Source organism: Sander lucioperca, chromosome 14 (genome assembly GCF_008315115.2).
Source record: "Sander lucioperca isolate FBNREF2018 chromosome 14, SLUC_FBN_1.2, whole genome shotgun sequence".
Taxonomy (NCBI): Eukaryota; Metazoa; Chordata; class Actinopteri; order Perciformes; family Percidae; genus Sander; species Sander lucioperca.
The window spans coordinates 2085968-2105569 of record NC_050186.1 but is presented as its reverse complement, the minus strand read 5'-3'; the positions used below and the strand labels follow the sequence as shown (position 1 = coordinate 2105569).

At 40.9% G+C, this 19602-nt stretch overlaps 1 protein-coding gene across 1 annotated transcript; it reads right to left on the bottom strand.

Moving 5' to 3' along the window:
• Window positions 1-142: 142 nt before the first annotated feature.
• On the bottom strand, window positions 143-18354 carry map1b (microtubule-associated protein 1B). The gene is made up of 7 exons (XM_031317608.2): window positions 17946-18354; window positions 15707-15808; window positions 10146-10228; window positions 9188-9328; window positions 3641-8795; window positions 3274-3512; window positions 143-2503 (listed from the first exon to the last, which is right to left on the bottom strand). The coding sequence occupies exons 1-7, from the start codon at window positions 18130-18132 to the stop codon at window positions 2348-2350; spliced, it is 6063 nt and encodes a 2020-aa protein (XP_031173468.1). The 5' UTR covers window positions 18133-18354; the 3' UTR covers window positions 143-2347.
• Between the last annotated feature and the right edge of the window lie 1248 nt (window positions 18355-19602).

Genomic DNA, 19602 nt, shown 5'->3' with positions numbered 1-19602 from the left:
TTCGAAGATGTTACGATGGGGGTCTAATCACCAAAGACTATCATTTACCATTATCATCAATACCACATTTTTTACCAACACACATCAATAAATAATTGTTCACTTAAAAATTAGTTTTTTTTATAAAAGACAAATGCACAAATCTTTATTTTTTCACAACAGATTTTATTGTGGTTGTTTTTGAATGTTTGTTCTTTAGTAGTGGTTCCTCCTACATCAGATTCACCATGTGGGTAGAGGAAATATTGCACACAAACATCAGAAAGCACTAAGGAATACTTTCACTTGAAACTAATTGCTATAAGTTACATATGAGTTTGGGGAAAGGGGCAGAGAGAATGCAAGGTCACAAGACAAATATACCACACAACTGCAGACAAACATTACTAAAGTTCTCCCAAGAGAAAGGTGAGGAGAAAAAGGCAGAGATAAATAGACAGAGAGAGAGAAAGAGAGGAAGTGAAGAGAAAAAAGACAGAGAAATGTCAGTTCAAGAGAAATGTCCGTTCAGAGTTGTTGTTAGTCATGGTGTTGGTCTGAGGTTCCCCTGCAGAAAAACTGGTCTATAGTGGTATGATTAACACCTGACATAATTTCAGAAATATCTGGTGAGCTTGATGAGTCGATTGAATAGCCCAGTATCAAAGCCTGTAATCTCCAGTTGTGATTTGTTAAATGTTTGTCCAGAAGGTGGCCTGTCAAAGTTGATCTGTGGCCTCTGTACTGTTAAGTTTGGTTTGTGTCATGTATGTGTTTAAAGTGACTAGTTTTTGTTTTACATACGTTCATTTAAAACACACAAGCCACTCACTCTCACCTCTGTGTGCTGCCCCTCTCAAGACTACGCCTCTACTGGACACTGTTACCTTTTCATCCCAGCTAGAGAGTCTTTTGTCTTTTGTCATAAGAAGTTTTCAGCCTTAAACCTGAAAATCTACTGTACTGCACCCTAAATCAAGTTGTATATCAATGCCAGTGCACATTTGTACGCCATTTGATTTACTGTAAGATACAATTTCATGTCACAACTTGCAAAAATCATAAAATGATCCTTACATTTATTGAGTTAGCCTAGCCCTGTTGTTCTTAATGCAAGTCTGAGCAAAATCCCCATTAAAAAAAGACAAAAAAAATCTTATCATTCATGTCTTCCAACCACTCCATCGACCACAAAGCTATTTATAATTATAGTACAATGCTTTAGAAAAACAAGACATTTTAAGGTTTATGAAAATATCCTGCCTCACCAGCTTTACAATGGGAAAAGACTAGATCCCCAATAACTGAATGACTACATTGAAAACGGGCATAAGAAATAAGATCAGATTTTTCTCTTATTTAAATAAACTAAATAAAACAGACAATCTGAAATAAAAGGCGATCCTCTGAAAAGCATTGTGGAAAATGATACGATTTTACACGTGGCAAAAGTAGCAAGGGAGAGCATTCTGAAGCAACTTTCTGTTGCACCGTGTAAAAGGCTATCTGGACAATCAAGCAATAAATTAAACGTAACATAATAAATTAATGTTCATACATCAGCAGCAACATTTCCCAGATTTAAAACCCAGCTGACTTAAAAACATACGGTTTCACAATGGTAGGGGCACTTTGTCTCACCCTTGATGAATATGAAGTCAAACATCATATTAATGCTAATCAGGGTAAAACATCCTATTAAGTTAATTCATATCTACCATCATTCAAGTATGTAACAATTTAACAGTCCTTTTGGGATTGACCTCTGGTGTGTAGTTACGTGCCCAATCTTCTGCTAGTTGCACCAGTTCTTATACATTCATTTTGACTCCCCTAAGGCAATAACAGAAAACATGTTGTCTTATCCTTTGGTGTGGATAACGGCCATTATTCAAGAATATACCATATGCAGGGATGTTTTGTTCCTTGACAGCAGTTAAATTGATTAAAAGCTCTCATGTATTTTGATCTGGCGATGCAAAAGAAACGCAATACATCAACAACATTATTATTTGATCTGTATGAGAGTTATCTTAATTGGACAATGATAACGTGGCTAGTTTTTGGTTTCTAATTTCTTCCCAGCACAATCAATTTATACCTACAAATCAGATAACACCGTGTTGATGTCTTACTTTATATAGAAAACATTTTCCTTTGCATGGAGCCCCTCAAAGCTAATTTGTATTAGTGTTATGTACTTATTGTAGATTCATTTTCAGGGTTTAGTACACAAGAAGTAGCATTTTAGCATATAAGTGTATAAGTGTTTGCTTAGGTTTTATGCTACATGGATTTGTTTTACTTCTCAAATAATGATCCCTCTCATTATCAGTCACTAGGCCTTGTGATCGCTTGCTGAACAGGCCTACATCTCTATCTTACAAGCCGGGAAGGACTCATCCTGCATGACAACAGTGCTGCTGCTGGCCAGGACCATGATGTTGAGCTCCTGCTGCTTGTCGTGGGTCTCCTGGTACCACTCCCTCATCACATCAGTGTCATGGGTTGGAATCAGAGTGACCTGACACCAGAGAGGAAGGAGGTTTCTAAGTTCAAGCATTCATAGAATTCAAGTATTGTCCTTATAACCAAAAATATTTCTTTGTCTTTCTGTCTCTTCTTCCCTTTTGATGTTTGCATGCAGAGTTCAGTAGTATTACCAGCAGGGTTTTAACAGAGAAATGAAAATATGAAATCTTATTTATGTTAGTCTTTTAAATTGTTGCCGAAAATTATTTGAGGCTGGTTTATTCCAATTTATTTGTTTTCATTTACCCCTGCTATATACTACATTCCAATCTAAATGCAAATGTGATGAACAGAGGACCATAGAGCCAGCCAAAGTTCATTTATAAATCATTACAAAATGTGGCCATAACTAATAAATCTATTGAAAATTGTCTTTATATATTCAAACCGTTCCTGGCACCCTGAAGTGAGGGGTGGTGGCATTTACAAAAAGGACTTATCTCATATAGAAGCTCAAACTTGTGACTTCACTGTCTTTATGTCAAATTAAACAAAATAGTTATTATACATAGGTTTATTTGTTGTACAATTTGTCTATTTTGTTATTATTTTGTTGTGTGGTCTTGTATATTGTGGTTATTGTGTCATCTTTTCATTTTTTTGTCTGGGTGGGTGGTGAGGATGAGTATGTTTTGTGTGTTGTTTAAAAAAATCAATAGAAAATTGTTAATCACAAGATAATAAAACAAAATAAAACATGGAACTCCTATAATTTTTTTTTTTTTTTTTTTACACTATCCCATCAATCAGATTAATACTTACCTGCATATTGTTTCCCCACTGGGCCTTTCCTTCCAGCACTGCATCAAGGACAGCCCTACTGGGCTCCTGAGCTGTCTGATCATTGCCACTGACCACATAGTAAGAGGAGCGCACCCGCTTAAAGAACTCTGCATCCACATTCTTGGCATTGCAATGATTAGGGATGTAAACCAAATCCATGTACATGGGAGGGCAGTTGGGCAGAGATGCCCCACCTGATACCTTTCCACTGCCAGTACCTGAAAGAGGCAAAAAAATATATGATAAATTCATGATTCATGATATTGATAATTTCTCAACAAAAGTGAGAAAATTATGTTAAGTAGTAAAGTGATATAAATGATGTCAATGAGTAAATAGTACTCACCTGATGTGGCACTTTTTACAACTTTGGATGCAGAGGTATTGGTTGCATTTTTGGCATCTTTCCCTTCTCCAACACTCTTCTTTGGAGAGGAATTCTTTGTGTCCTTCACTTTTGATAGAGCACTCTTCCTGGTTGGCGAGGAAGACTTTTTCAGGAGCTTTTTCTTCTTGGGCTTTTCTTCTCCATCTGTATTTGCATTGTGGAGGTTTTCTTCAGCCTTGAGGGCCTCTGGGTCCACCATGCAGACATCATGGTGGCCTGAAGATGGAGCAGAGTCCCTGAGTGCCACCGGAGGGGGGTCGACATGCCTGTAGGTCAGCGTTCTGTCAGTAGGCAGAGTCTCAGAGTCGTCTTCAGAGTCAATGTTAGCATCTGCTGTAATGGAAGGGCACTCCTCTGTCCCTGGTGGAACATCTGAATCTGTCTGGGAGGGGGCAGATTCACTGATGGATGTGGGTGGGGTCTCCTCACACTGCTTGGCAGGAAGTTTACCTCCTGGAGGTGGGGGACCTCCTCCTGACTTGGCCAGAGGCTTCTCCTCATCCATGGCCTTCTCTTCATTGATGAAGTATTCTAGAGGGTTAGGGTTGATGAAAGATGGGGACAGTTCTGTCTTGGGGTGACGATACTCACATGAAGTGACTAGGCAGAGGTCAACATCTGTCTTAGATGGAGCAGAGGGGCTCTTCTTCGTGGAGTCTGGGTCCCTGGAGCCACAGGCAAAATTGTAATGATGCGGATCAGAGGAGAGAGGTAGATATGATGGAAAGGGAACTTTGGGACTCACAGGGGATTTTGCCTCAGGTGTAGAATCCTCACATTTAAAGGGCTTAGTCTCCTTTACCGGGGAAACGGTTTCTTCTTTTGAAAAGGTAGAAGGTGATGATGGGGAAGCAGCTTTAGGAGGTGAGGGTGACTTGTCATATTTCTGCTGTGTGTCAGATTTATTAATAAAGCCCTCCGCAGATGGTGAAATTAGGCTGGTACTGTCTTTAGCTGGGAGATCCCCTAGCACTGGGGATGGCTCATTGGAATGGGGAGAATGGGTGAGAGAGGATGCCTTTGGGGTGACAGGAGACTTATCTGTCTGCTCAGCCACAGCATGTAGCATCTCTGTCATCTGGCATGGGGTTGTCACAGAGGGAGTGGACAGAGATGCATCTGATGGGGTTGCAGAAGTGGCAAGGACTGAATCGCTCTCATCAAAAAACAAAGGCTTCTGCACTGTGGAACTATGGTCTTCAGATGGTCTTTCATCTGTTCCATCTGAGGGGCTGTAGTCAACCTCAGTCGGGCCATTCTTTGTAGCATGTAAGCTGCCTCCCACAGATGGATGCTCTGGAGATTGCTTACTAAAGTCCAGAGCTAAGGAGTGGTCAGGAGACTCCTGGCCAAACTCTATTGACATGGTGGAGTGCTCTGGTGATTTTGTGTCCTGTGCTCTGCTTTTTGTCTTTGGTGAGATATCTGGGGAGATAGACATGGGTCTCGGGCTATCTTCCTTGGATGGAGAACCTTCAGCCTCCTGAAAGGTGGTTGGGGTCTGAACCACGGAGACAGACAGAGAGTCATCTACTTCTGTTGAGTGAGGAGAGCCTATCTCAGCATGAAGAGAAGGAGAGTCAGTCGTGGGTTCTGGCAAGGAGTTGGTGGCCAGCGAGGCAGTGGATGCTGAAGCTAAATGTGAAAATGTATCTTCTGCTATCACCTCCTCCAGAGGGGTTTCTGACTTGTCTGATGTGGTACCCTCTGAAATGGACATTTTACTCTCGTCTTTGAAAGCTGTGAAAGGATTAGTGTCTTCGGGTTTGGTCATTGGTGCTGAGGACAAGACTGGATCTCCAGTTTTCTTATGATCAATATCAAAGAGTGACTTTTCCATCTTCGTTGGGGAATCGGATTCAGTTGGATGTGGGCTTTTTGGAGAGGACATCACTCTCTCTACAGCGGAGGAACTTTCTGGTTCTGGCTCAATAGGCTCTGGGGTACCTGTATTGGAGAAATCCTCTTTATCACTTGTGACCTCCACAATTACAGGACCCTGTGCTTCGTCTTCTGACACAGGTGGTAGAGCCCCTGCCCTTTCATCTACTGGTGACTGATAGTAAGGTGTGTGACCAGAGGACTGAGGCGAGTTAGCTCCTTCCAATGTCTTGTCATCTGGGCTAATGGAGGGATCAGCTGTTGCTCTGGCACATCCTGCCAGTGTGGTGGACAGCTCTATTGGAGCAGCAAACAATGATGGATAATCAAACTTGTCCTTGTGGTCCACTGAAGGAGAACGTACAAGAGGCGATGTTGTTGAAGTTGAACTGAGTCTAGCCGAGTCTGTGTCGTACTTCTCACATGACTCTTGAGCTGTTGCAAACTCTTCAGCTTTTCCTTCAGAAAGAAACCCCTTATAGAATTTATCCTCTTCTAGTGATGAAGGGGGAGATATTGTGGAAGCGGAGTGGTTGTAGTCCTGGCCTTCTGTGGCATCACTCTGAGAGTGATCTGACCCTGGCATGTCCTGAAGTGGAGACAGCTTCTTTCTGTCAAACTCTCCAGATGCTGATGTCCCAAACCTGCCAACATCCTGTGAAGGAGATTCATCATTGGTGTTTTCGTCGCTCATAATGTCTCTAGGAGTCAACATCTCATCCATGGGAGTAGGCACACTGGATATCTCAATGGTGGACTGAGTGTGGCCAGAGGTGACAGTGTAATCCTCAGGGGGTTCATCTTGGTTGTCATCATCCGAGGCTGTTGAGCTCTCAAAGCCAACTGGAACCATTTCGTCATGGATAGATGCAGCCGGAGAAACAGGTGAGGACACTTTGGGTGAGGCTGATAAAAACAGGTTATGTTTCTCTATTTCTCTCTCACTTGCATGCTGATCTTCTACATTTTTATTAGTCACATCCTCATTGTCTTCGACACTGTCTTCTGGTTTGACTTCATCATTTTTCTCTTGGTGTTCATCTTCACTGGGAGTAAGCTTATCTTTATCTGGTTCCACTCTCTGTGGTTCATAAACTTCTTCGGTCTCTCCCTTCTCTTCATAATCCCCTCCCTCTGATGTCTCCTCCATTACAGTGCCTTCATCTTCAAACTTCTCACTTACACTAACATTGGCTTTTCCCTTAAGAACTTGTTCTTCTGGAGTCTCTTCATTGTCTCCTTCAGCCTCCGTTGTGGTTATACCCTCATCCACAGACTCTAATGCCTCAGGTGACTCTTTGGTTTGTATTATATCTTCATGGTGGATCATCACAGCCTCTTCTTCCTTAATTTGTTGCACAGTCGCATCATCCTCCACCAACTCTTCAGCTCTAAGCTCCTCAAAGTCCTTGGTGAGGTCCTCTGGTGTGGACATCAGAGATCTTACTACTTCTGGATCCTCTGCAACAGCAGCTGCACTTGCTGCAAGTTTGTCACTATCCACCTTTGTCTCCTTCTTTGTCACCTTTGCCTTTCCTTTCTCTTTTAACTTTGACGGGATTCCTGCGTCTTTCTTTGAAGCATTGTCTTTTTTCAGAGGTTTTGGTTTTGGTGCTAGACTCTTTTCTTCACCCGCAGTCTTTTTTATGTCTTTAAAGGGCACCTTGACATCTTTCTTTTCTTCCTTCTTCTTCATAGGTGAGTCTCTTCTGATATCCTTTTTTACAACTTTCTTTGCCTCCTCTTTCTTTGCTTTTTCATCCTTTTTGACCTCGTGTTTGGGTGTATCATCTTTCTTTGCTACGTCTTTCTTAACCTCCTTTTTCTTTTCCACAGACACCTTGGTCTCCTTTTTAACAATCTTTTCAAATTTGGGTTTTATTTCAGACTTCTTTTTTTCTGGAGTCTCATTTTGGGCTGTTTGCTCGGACTTTGCTTTCTCAGGTGCTTTTGCCTTTTCCTTTTTCAGCGGGGCCTTTTCTTTTTTCTCAGTCTTTGGTGTTTTTTCATGAGATGATTCTGCATCTGTCTTTGCCTTTTCTGGTGCTTCCTCCTTTGAATCCTTCCTGATGCTTTTGCTTGGTGATGGCTTTGGGGTAGACCTCAGGCTCTCTTTGCTGTCTGTTCTGTGTTTCATCTTAGCTTGCTTTAGTGTTGGTGTTGACGGCATATCAGAAGACATTGCTTTTTGAGTGACAACTGGCTGCTTCAGGAAGTCCAAGTGCTTTAGCTTTTCTAAGCCTTCAAAGATGTGATGCTGGGTGGCATTTCCAGGAAAGAGAACACGCACAACCTTATCTAAGGGATTTGCAGGGTGCCACACAATGAGTGAAGAGATAGAAGTCAAATAAGAGACGGGGAACTCAGATTCTTTTCCATTTGGCAGCAGAATGGAAGCGGTGTCTTTTTCACTACCTGTCCACTGCTTCATGAAGTGCTGCATCTCCTTGCTGTTCCTCGATGGATTAAGCACATACATCTCAAGCTTCCCAACACCCATTTTCTGAAAAAGTATGAGTGGTTCTATCGTGTTTCCAACAGGCCTCTGCAAAGGCTCTAACCTCAAATTTAGCTTGGTGAGGAACTGCTGAGTGAACGCTGCCTCCTCAACATTCCTCCGCACTCTGTAATTAGGTTCAGGGTTCTCCAGGTTTTCAGGAAGATTCAAAAACACAACACCAATATCTGGAGAAATCATGTTCTTCACCCAGTCACTGTTAGCTGTCGAGCCCTGTGACTGCTCCTCCTCAAGCTCTGCAACCTTCCTCTGCAGCATGCTATTGATGCCTGGCAGGTTGTCGTCACCAATGTGGGTCATGAGGATGGAGTCCACCCGGTCTAGATGTCTCACCAGCTTCCAGAAGCAGGACTTCCTGTCTGAGCCACCATTAATGAGCATGTTGAAGCCATTGACAGCAAAGAGAGCAGAGTCACCGCTACCAGCAGGGAAAATGTAACAGCATGGTTTGGAGAGTTTGAGGAATCCACCTGAGGTTGGTGGTTCTAACATGTCAAAAGGAGATGGGATCTCTACTGATTCAGATAAATACTCTGTGAACTCTGAGAGGCCTTCCATTTCAGGGAGTATGAGAGTGGAGTTTAGTTTCATGTTAATGAAGTCCTGCAGGTTGTGTTTGTCTAAGTTGGAGTTTTTCCACTCGCCTTGTTCAGGGCATGACAGTGTTAGGTTGGCTTTTTTTGCCGGGTGAATGGTGCTGAGCAATTCACCAATCTGTGCATGAGAAAAATTAAGTGACTTTAATTTTTAATATGTCAGAGTCCGTAATGAAATGAATAGTGCATTGTTTCAGTGTGTATATATCTACACACCTGTACTGTATGAATGTTTTAAGACTATTGCAATGCTAAAATGGGAGCTTTTAGGGAGGGCAACCACCATGAATTTTTAAATTTTTTGAAAGGGTTTTCCTGACAAAAATATAAAATGTTCTCATTCTATAAAAATACAATGGAAGCCTTCCACTAATGTAAAACATGAAAATTGCCAAAAATCAAACTTTTAGTTTTTTCATGGCAACAACATGTGTGTATGAACATGTGTTAAACTATCACATTACAGGTCAAATTTGGGTGCTTATAAAAAAAATCATCATGTTGGCTCACCTCTTGGTCAGTGAATATGTCTATGAAGTTGAAGAAAGAGAAAGATCCAGACTGAAGAATTAGTTCCCCGCTGTTTTCAGAGCACTGCCCTGAGAGAATCAGAAGCTTGTGTCTGGCAGTGTCTGAGATCATCAAACGAACCTGAAGAGTAAATCGACAATAATTTAAAGTAACATGGAGAAACAATTATTTATTGAAACTATTGATGATAATATTAGCCTACTAGCTACAGAGACAGAGAATACAAAGCCTTGCTGCTGCAGCAGCTTAATGATTAGTGTATTTAAATCACTCACTCAAATCCATTAGCTATTGGGTGATTTGTTCCCTCTGCTAAGGTTGCTTTCACCACTCTATCTCTTGCCTCTCCCACTCTTTCTGTTGGTCTTTTTTTTCTACTTCAGCAACATCAGCTGTTCTGGGTGGCTGGCCAGGTCAATCCTGCTGTGCTGTGAGATATTATTAATGCACAGTTTGACTGCAGACAAGGCTGGGATGGGGAGGGGGGTGGAGGCAATGCTGAAGAGGAGCAGTGACACAAGAGAAAATCTTGTGTCATCTGTGCTTCTGACCCTCCCTTGTCTTTCTTCTCATTAAAATGCAAAAAAAGCTTTGCTGCAATAAAGAAAGGAAAAGGCTGCACTTGTTATCCTAGCAGTAAATGAGGCATTAGTCCTGTCCCTTGAGCTCCTAATTGATTATATATATTTTATTCCAACCAATAGCAACAAACAGCAGTTCATATTAGGGTGGATAATTGGCCAAGCATGGTTGACAGTCATGGCTGAATAATAATCCTTTTCAAGCTGTAATTGCTTTGTTAATGTATATTTATTTAATGCATCTGTGAATCACCCCTCTTTGATAGGAGGATGGACGATACAATACCAAGTTACAGAATAAGGAAGAGCTTATAATAATATAACAGATTGTCAACAACAGCTATAGCTAATTTTACCTCAGTACTGACTGCATCATCTGAAGGGTTGATAAGCACCACTGTCTCCAGGATATTACTTTTATGGTGAAGAATTCTCTGCCCTGTAAAACAAAAATAGAAAATAGTTAGAAATAAAAAACACCCCAAAACATGAAAGTATTTAATTTACTATCACATAAGAAGAAAACCAGAAAATATTCACGCTGAAAAGAAGGGATGTTATTGGATGTTTTGCCTAGAAAAATGATACTTGCCAATTCATTTGACGATTGACTAATCAATTAATCAACCAATCGTTTCAGCTCTACTTAACTTCTGACAAACAATACAGACACACAATATTGTGTGACAAGATTATTTACACACAATTTCAAAAGCCTTAATAATTGTTTGTTCTCTCTGTATAATGGGGACTATTATAGGCCTAGAGTTTAGCCCACCACACTTTGCCATATGGAACATTTTCCCCTCGTAATACAGAGCTGTTACATAGAAAATGAGACAGGCTCATAATCAATCATCCTAGGTTCCAGATGATTGATTGTGATAATGGCTTTGTTCCCACTGTGAGTGTGTCTCTGGGGTTATCCTCTGGTCCAGTTGACGAGGGTATATAGCTATACTGTAGCATCATTATTCACCCCAACACATCAGACTTCACTCACTCAATCTGTCTTTGTTTCTTCTCCTTGTTATCTCATTTCCTCTTGTATCCATGTATCAATTAATTCCCTTTGAGCCAACTGATAAAAGCCCTGCTTTTATTTTGTTGATTTAGCTCCATTTCCGCTGGTAAAAAACAAAGGACATGCTACTACTAACATTCTGTGAAAAAGACAAACAAGAATGTGTTCCCTGTTAGGTTCAGAGGGCAGTGGGGTGTTGCTTGGATATATACTTTAAATTCAGAAGAGTGTTCCTCGTCTCCAGAGACGTGATACTGCAGCAGCGACATAGCTGGCTGCTGGGCCGATTACTCCATATATATTTCATATTGCAGATTCTCATTATGGAGCACATATCCATTAACCCTGCCGACGCCTCCTCCCAGAGGGCTGTCACTCCATATGGAGGAACTCTTTCATTCAATGCTGGTAATAGTGAAGTGGCTTCTATACAGTACATGACTATTAGTCTCTATAATATTCTGGGGAGTTCACTAACGGTAGAAATAATGACTCTTTCCCCACTTGTCAACCCTTTAGCAGTTCCGATATTGTCCATTTTTTTTATGGAGTTAGTTGTCTGGAGGGAATATTATTCCTAGTGTGACTTTGAGCTTTCATATAAATTCAGTAGCATGGCAGAGGCATATGTAAATGTAAAAAAACAAACCTTATTTTTCTGCTTTTTTTGGATGGAGGGGAATGGGATTTTTTTGAATAAGTCCTCCAAACCATATGACGATATAGGTCATTTATTCCTACCCTCTAATACGTCCCATCGGAGAGTTTCATAAATTAGCACCTCTTGCGTTGGCAGGAAATACGACCAATAGGAGCGTTTTCCGTCCTCATATCTAAATATAATGGTCGCAGTGTGAAACACGTCATTCAGGCTAATACAACCATCATCAAAATCCCAGTTGACTCTGGGAGAAACCAGCTTCGCTAAGATTTGTTCTGAAGAGACAGCAGTCTCAGAGTTTTCAGTGGTCTGTGAAATGAGATAGAAATAAATCATGGAAGTCTATCGTTCATCCTGTCATGCTACTGTACACAAGCCGCTGCTAATGTAATAGAAAAGCATTTTTCTTTGTTTGTTTCTCTGTGGCTTATGCCCATCTTACCGGCATTTCATGTGATGAAACAGAAACTAAAGTAGTACATGTTAAGGACTAGTGAAGCACAAGGCAGTCACCGTGAACACCACCATCACGCTGCCAAATTGCTGAGTCTAAGCCAACTTGTCAAAAAATGACAGATTGTACACTGGGGCTTGCTTGACCCTGACAATTACCTTGATCGTTGTAAAAATCCTGCATCTCTGTCTCAGTGGGAGGTGAGTTAATGTTACATGCATCACTGAGCTTATGGCTGAAAAGACTGGTATAGCCTGGCTGCCACAGACTGAACCAGACAGGGGAACATCAATGTGGATGGCACCACACCAAAAATAGATCAGTGGAACAACTAAATTTAGTGTCTCCTTCTTTTTGCTAAAAAAAAAAAAAAGGACCTCACATGTAAGGATTATAATTGTATTTCCACAGGTGGATGCCGTGTGTGTGTGTGTCAGCAACCTTTTCCTTCCTGTCATGTCATTTTTTTAACAGAATGATTGATTGGTGCATTGAGCAGCAAAGATGGGGGCCCCTGAGCACAGTTTTCAATGTCATTTGTTCCCGTGCCCCTACACAATCGGATTAAAAAGGGAACTGGTATACGTAATATGTCTGGTCATGGAGCTGATGGCACTACCACTGCTGTTCAGCCGGCTGAATCACAGAACAATCAATCACCCGCGTCATAGAATTGATGCCTCGAAATAACATTCAGTTTTAAGCTCATTAACAGCTGTGATCTTTAGGAATTAGCTTGTCGATACAAATGAAAACCTAATAGGAGAAAGACAATAATTTTTACATTTTTATGCCTTCCCACCACCTGTTTCTTTCCCAATTCCTCCAGCTAGCCCTATAAAAGATAATGCAGTCAATGCATCAATCAATCAATCTGCTGATTTACAGCTACAGAACTAACCAGCGACGTCAAGAGAACGCAGGATTGTATTTGTGAAAAATATCAGGAGGATCTTTATCTGGGACAAATTCATTTGTAAAGGTCAACACAATTCTTAATTACTATTGATCAGAAGCTGCAATGTTGTCTTCAACAATCTTACAAGGACGGTCTTGAGTGGATTTGTGGTTTAGAGAGAGCCTTTTCAGGCTTCAGTGCTGTCTGCAGTGAAGGCAGAGTGCTGGGAAATCTATACGTAACAAGAAGTATCATATATCCATCAGGGAGACACCGGGGGTCTCCTGTCTTGCCCCATTTTCCCTCCCTTCCCCTCTTCCTCACTGAGGGGTCCAGGCTTCCTGTGCACTAACACAGTGTGATGGATAGCATATCATCTGTCAAATACACAGACAATCGCATTCATCGTCCTACGCCCGATACTATCTGCTGGTTTGTGTTTTCCTGTAAGCACAGAGCCCCTAAACAATAAACCACATACTACTCAACTGATTTTTCTTTTCTACCACTAATATGAGATTGTACCTTCTATAAAGACAGCAGCTCAGCATCCTAATCAACCATCTTATTACACTTATTGTTTGGTTGGGCTCGACATTTTGAGAAATGCACTTTCTCGCTTTCTTTTTTTAGAGTTAGAGTTAGAAGATTGATATCATACTAATTTATCTTTCCAGTAAAAATCCAATAGGACTACAGACAGCAGCCCATAAACTTAGCTTAGCATTAAGACTGGAAACAGGGAGAAACAGCTACGCCTGCCTCTGTAGCAAGGTAACAAAATCTTTATGTGTCATTGTTTTTTGTACAGATTAAACAAACACGATGTAACGTGTTGATCAGTGAGCTTTGGAGATGCTGGAAGGAGGATTTTCTTACCTTCAGACAGCGCCAGACTAGTTGTTTCCCTAGCCTGGCTCTGTCTTTATGGTAAGCTAGCAAAGCAGCTGCTGGCTGCATGTTCATATTTAGCATCTAGTTCTCAGAGAAGAAAGCAAATAAGCATATACCAAAATGTGGAGTATTGCTTTAAGCTGTTTCTTTTGTGTGTCACACATAGTGATCAAAGGGTAATTCACAAGTTTAGATTTAACGTACACTTCTATGAATGAATTAAATATTAACTTTAAGCAGGTGTACTGCACTTAATAAACATAAAAAACATAAAAGCCCTGTAAATGTTTTGAGGAAGCCCTTCACAAAGCAGTTCATGTATTAAACGTTCAAAGGACAAAGAAATCCTCCCCTTGAGAAATAGACTTGGCAAAAAGCCTGAGGCGTAGAATATACAGTAACAGAACAATATTATTCCAGTTTTACTGCTTATACAGCGTTACCTCATAGTCTCGGCTTCATTAGTTCACTGATCAGAACTGCATTTCTGTTTCTGTCGCATCTATCTTCATCCTCTTCTTTCCTCCTAACCTACTCTGTCTTTTCTCATCCCCCTCCCTCCATTGCTCCCATGTTTGCTTTTCTCTCATCCTCTTTCCCTTCAAAGCCATTCCCCTCAACCTCTCTGTTCCCCTCCCTTCTTTTTTTTCTTCCATGGACATACACTTGCCACTGGGGATTCTACACTGCTAATTACTCCCGAATCAACTGCACATCTCGTACTGGGTTGCAAGGCAACAGCACACGGAGGAAGAAGGAGAGAAGAATGGAGGATGGGAAAATGGGGAAAGCATGGTTAGATGAAAGGGAGTGGGGGTTTGGAGTCTCTTTGAATTCTATCTATAAAATCTCCATGTTTGACATCTCTCTCAACCTATTGTATTTTACCTCTGTAAGTCCAATTCTGAGATCTGATACTACTGCATTGAAATAAATCACCTGATTTATACTGCAGCAGCAGCAGTTGTTTGCTGGATCAATATATTGGGAAGTATTTAGCCCGGCTGGCCATGTCCAATATGGAGCAATGCCAAGCAGAGGCTTTAACTGCTGTTGACTGTCAAGGCCATACTGCCCACTGGCAGACCTTCCTGCCACACTGGATCTCTTCCATCTCTATTGAGCCTCTCCCTCACCTTGCAGCTAATATAGCTATATAAGTACCATGCAACAAAATGCTGAGAGGGCGTATCCAGGGGCAGGTAATAAAACCCCTCTGCTTAGCGTACTGCATGGAAGGTATAGCTGACTGCGATGTGATAGTGTACGTACGCTGCTGAAAAGTGCAGCAGGAATGTCATTTACTCAAATATACTGAACTACAGTTTTGAGGTAATTGTACACACTTGAGTATTTCCATTTTCTGCTTCTGCTTAATGTACTTTTTACTCCACTTCCTTTTTCTGACAGCAGTAAATACTAACTTATTTTGCAGATTATTTTTCATACATAATAAATGCAGATTTTAAAATGATATTCATTGTTCAGTTAAAAACAGTCTCTCTCCTATGAGGTCATTTAATAGCTGGAATTTAAGTTTTGTATTTCCTGATTAGATGTTTAAAAGGATGCAGGAATAATTCAACTAATTTAATTTCGAATATAACATTTGTTTTTAAATAATTCTAGTGCCTCAACCTGCCACATTGTGCCTCATTTTTAACATTTACATTTAAAACAGGTTGAAATATTCATGTTTGGATTCCGTTTTAGACAGACAAGTATATATAAAGTGGGTGGTTTTGCAGAATAACCTGGCCATACAATAAATAAAGAACTTAAAATCACCTCGACCAACCACAACATGAATTTTTTGCTGTCAAAGCATCACTTTTAAAGGAGTATTTTAAAATTGTTGTAGTATTACTTATACTTAATGAAAAGATCTGCATACTGGAAAAGTGGTATTGTAGTGGTGGTATTGTATGCATAATCAGACTGCTAGTGTGAAGTTATCAGGTGAAGTGTCTTTTATTCCCAGTTTACCTCTGACATCTGCAGAGAAACGAGCTGAGTGTCTGGAGACAAACAGCTTGAGTTCCTGGTCCAGGTTACAGTCAATAAGGTTGGTGTCCCATGAACGGATCCCTGCAAGATAAACAAACACACACACAAAAATCAACAACAAAATAAAAAATTAAAAAATCAAGGAGCAAGAAAATATGCCAGCGAAGAAAAAAAATATGCTAGCTCCGCTGTCTGAAAATGAATCAATGCACGCAGACAACACGCCGGAACTTGGCAACAGGTCTAACAAATGTACAAAGTCTCACTCTCACCCCCGCACACACACATCAATTTCACTGATCCTTTTGCCTCCAGTTCATTGGAAAATCTTGGAGTGTACATGCATAGACGTGTTATAGGTTTGGCACAAGAACATTAATCTATAATAGGAAATATCCATAGCCCTGTTTCTGTTTTGCCATGGGCCAGACGCGCTGGTAGCCTCCACACAGCTGAGTCATGCTGGTATCATCCTCTTTTCATAATCATGAATCATGCACAGTAAAGGCCTGATGAAGGCATCTGGGAAGGTACGTGATGACATGAACTGGGAATGGAGACAAAAGGACTTAAAAGTGCTTATCTGTGAGGTAACGAGTCGGTGGACATAAACTTTTATTTCACTCACAATATTACTTGTTGAAAGGGTATTACAACAGAAGACCTTAACTGAAAACAAAGGGTGTGGCAATAATATGACAACATTCATCGATTAACATGAGCAACAGTGATGGAGATGATCAAATGTAGTTTCTCTTGATAAATGTGTACAATAAGCTACTGAAGGAGCCAGAATAATGTCACATGTTAATACAAAATAGATTAGACAAATAAAAAATAAACAAAATACAATTAAAGGATATCAAATCTACAATTCTACAAAAACTGAGCAAACTCCATCTGCTGATGAAAATTGTGTTTTTTCTGCAAGGTCAATAGTAAACTTTTGGTCTTGATATCTATTTTTCCAGGGCCAACATGATAATCTATATTGAATTAACATAATAATAGAAACGTAAACTGTGACTCCGACAGGTTAGACTCTTGTTAATGGGTGATCCTAAGGTGAAACCTAAAAGCAAACACGTGATGCTTTCCTCTTTCTTCTTTCCTCCTGCTTCACTTGGTTTTACACCCACACAGTAGCCTAACAGCGCCATATTGTCCTCCTTCTTCTCCTCTCTCACACAAACAGTGCACTCGAGCCAGGGATGCAGGCAACTACAGCAGCTGTGGCGTTTCTAAAACGCCCTGCTCATTTTGAAAATCGTTCCTTGTGGCTTTCCGTAGGGACCGCAGTGCGGACCGAGCCACGCCCACCAGCCGGTGAAGGGTGAGAGAGCTGGATGCGGGATGCGGGATGATGATGATGATGATGGAGAGATGTTCCCACGGGAGGAAAGGGAGATTTACTCTATTACTATTCTGGTATTATAAAAGCAGCCATGTCTGTCCCGAAACACAAAGCGTATTTATTCAGCTTTCTTCCACAGCGACACAAGCAGAGAGAAAGCTGCTGCTATAAACCCCGATGTCGCTTCCCGACTGTAAACTGATGCATGGGACCCTTAGCTCTCCTGAAACAAAAGCCTGACGCACCTCAACATAAAGCCCTGGCAAGGTGCTGCGGGAGGAAAAAAAAAAACACATCAGCTGCACTGGAGCCAAAGAAATGCGATACGCTGCATTATTGACGCATAGTCCAGATTTAATGCTGAATCATTGCTGGCGGCTTTTAGGACCTGGCCCACGTGTGTGGCTGACAACAATTGGGCCTACTGACATTAATATGATAACCTGACTGAACCAAACTGCTCTTCAACACAGTGGATGGGAGACAAGGAAGGTAATTTACATGTAGGTTAAATGATAGACAGGATTTGGTGAGGGGATAGACAGGATTTTGGCTTCAGCTTACGGTGATGTTACTGGGAGGGGCTGTTCAAAAAATCCACTATCATAAACAACATTACCTCTAGTGCAAATCGTTACCCAATAAACAAGGTTCAAATGTTGTTAATGAGCCATTAATATGCGTAATTCGCTCAGGCGTAATGAGCGTAAATGATTGTTGCAAACAGGTGCATCAGCAGCCTATATGTTACTTTTACAGCAATAAGACGAACTTCTAAGCTATATCTCTGTTCAAGTTCTTATGAAGATGTTAAGTTCAGCTCTCGGTGGCATATACACCTACATCACAAAGCTCCATTCTCACCTTTCTCTATGTCCGCAATGGCACACTTGAGGTGATCCTCCGTTATGATCTCCCCGATAACCACCAGCAGGTAAAATTTGTTGTCGTTGAAGTGCTGCGGGGGGCCGCTGGAGGATGTCGGAGACGTCCCGGTTTTGCTCTGGCCGCCTAAAGTCTCCATTTCTGCAGATTCTACCAGGGTGGCCATCCTCTCATCTGTCTCTCTCTCTCTAGCACCCGTATACGCGCGCAGGATCCCAACAGCAGCCTCCTCCCTTTATTCGCGGCGGAGACCCGGAGTGGTCTCCAGACATACACAAAGTGGAGTCTTGATAGGAGTGGCCCTAGCTTTTTATACCAGCAGACACTGTGTCATATTCAGTAACCGGGGAGAAGAGGGCGCCGGTTGTTTTTTTTTCTTTTTCGCACACTCACTCCACAGCTGATGTCATTCGCAACGAATCAAACGCTTCCGGAAGTCACTGAGATTTGATGCTTTGTGCATGTTCATCAGTGCTGGACTCCTTAGTACTTGTTACGCCCATAAGGTTGATGTGGTGTGGAGTACTTTCACTCAGAGTATTTTTTTTTGTAAACCACTGCACATTCAAAATAAAATCAAAAGCGGTTTTAAAACCATTTTAAACCAGAGCACTCTTTTTTTTTTTTTTAAATAGACTTGATCTAAAGAGGTATCCAGTGATCTGTAGGCTACTTGAGTATGCTCTGCTCAGGAAAAGCTTCATAGGTGATACTCATGCAGATACTATTGATTTTTTTTTTTTTATGTCAGAGATTGAAACAAAATCCATAGCTGAGCTATAGCTGAGCTATGGATTTTGTCCATCAGAAGGGCTGTGAGACATGCTGACAGCTGAAAACCACTTTAAACAAGACTTGCTGCCTTGATTCTGCATGCAAAAAACTGTGTTTGTTGGCTTATTCTTTTTGTATTGATGTTGTCTTCTGCATAAAGCTATACGTGATATGCAATTTGTCTCTTACACGTCCCTGGATGTCAGGGCAGTCCAATACTAAATCGTTGAAGTGACCCTTTTAGTGCTATTTTTCTATTTCATTAGTGTTTGTTTGGTTTTAAAAAGGATTAAAGCTCAGTTTTCTGTGGACATATTTTGCAGAGGTCCTGCTCCTGTAAGTATGATCCCAGAGGTTTATTCTCTGTGTGCAGCTGAATGCTCTGGTGTGATGATTGCTTTATTTTAACAAGATGGACACAAAGGTTAAGAGGTTTAGTCTAATTCTGGGAGATACTGTTTCACTGTAAGGTTATGTACATACAGTAAGTGCCATTGTGTTACAAAAAGGTAATTATTTCATTAAAAAGTAGCAGTAGTTGCATAAAATAAAGGAAAATAAAATAATGTTGAATGCCTTTATTAGAGTTCATAGTAGAAAAACAAGTCCAGAGATGACAAGAAATGGTCAGCGCCTATAAAGATTTATTAAATCTAATTTAATTTTAGTTAGAGTACTATCTACACAGCAAATCAAATGTAATACAATATTAGAAGTTGACCCGAGCACTGTCCACACATGATGTTTGTCTTTATGCACTTATATGCATAAAGTGTTGAGCTTCCTACCCAACAAGTACCCAAGCGTACTATGTGTCTGATCACAGTATTCAACTTTAATCTCACTCAGCTTGGTCCTTCAC

Bases quoted from the DNA above. Each gene is read 5' to 3' on its own strand.
- map1b (XM_031317608.2), bottom strand. From the start codon at position 18,132: ATGGCCACCCTGGTAGAATCTGCAGAAATGGAGACTTTAGGCGGCCAG. The intron at 15,809-17,945 runs GTGAGAATGGAG...TTTATCTTGCAG, and splicing joins CATTGCGGACATAGAGAAAG to GGATCCGTTCATGGGACACC. The intron at 10,229-15,706 runs GTAAACTGGGAA...TTTGTTTTACAG, and splicing joins TTTCTCTGCAGATGTCAGAG to GGCAGAGAATTCTTCACCAT.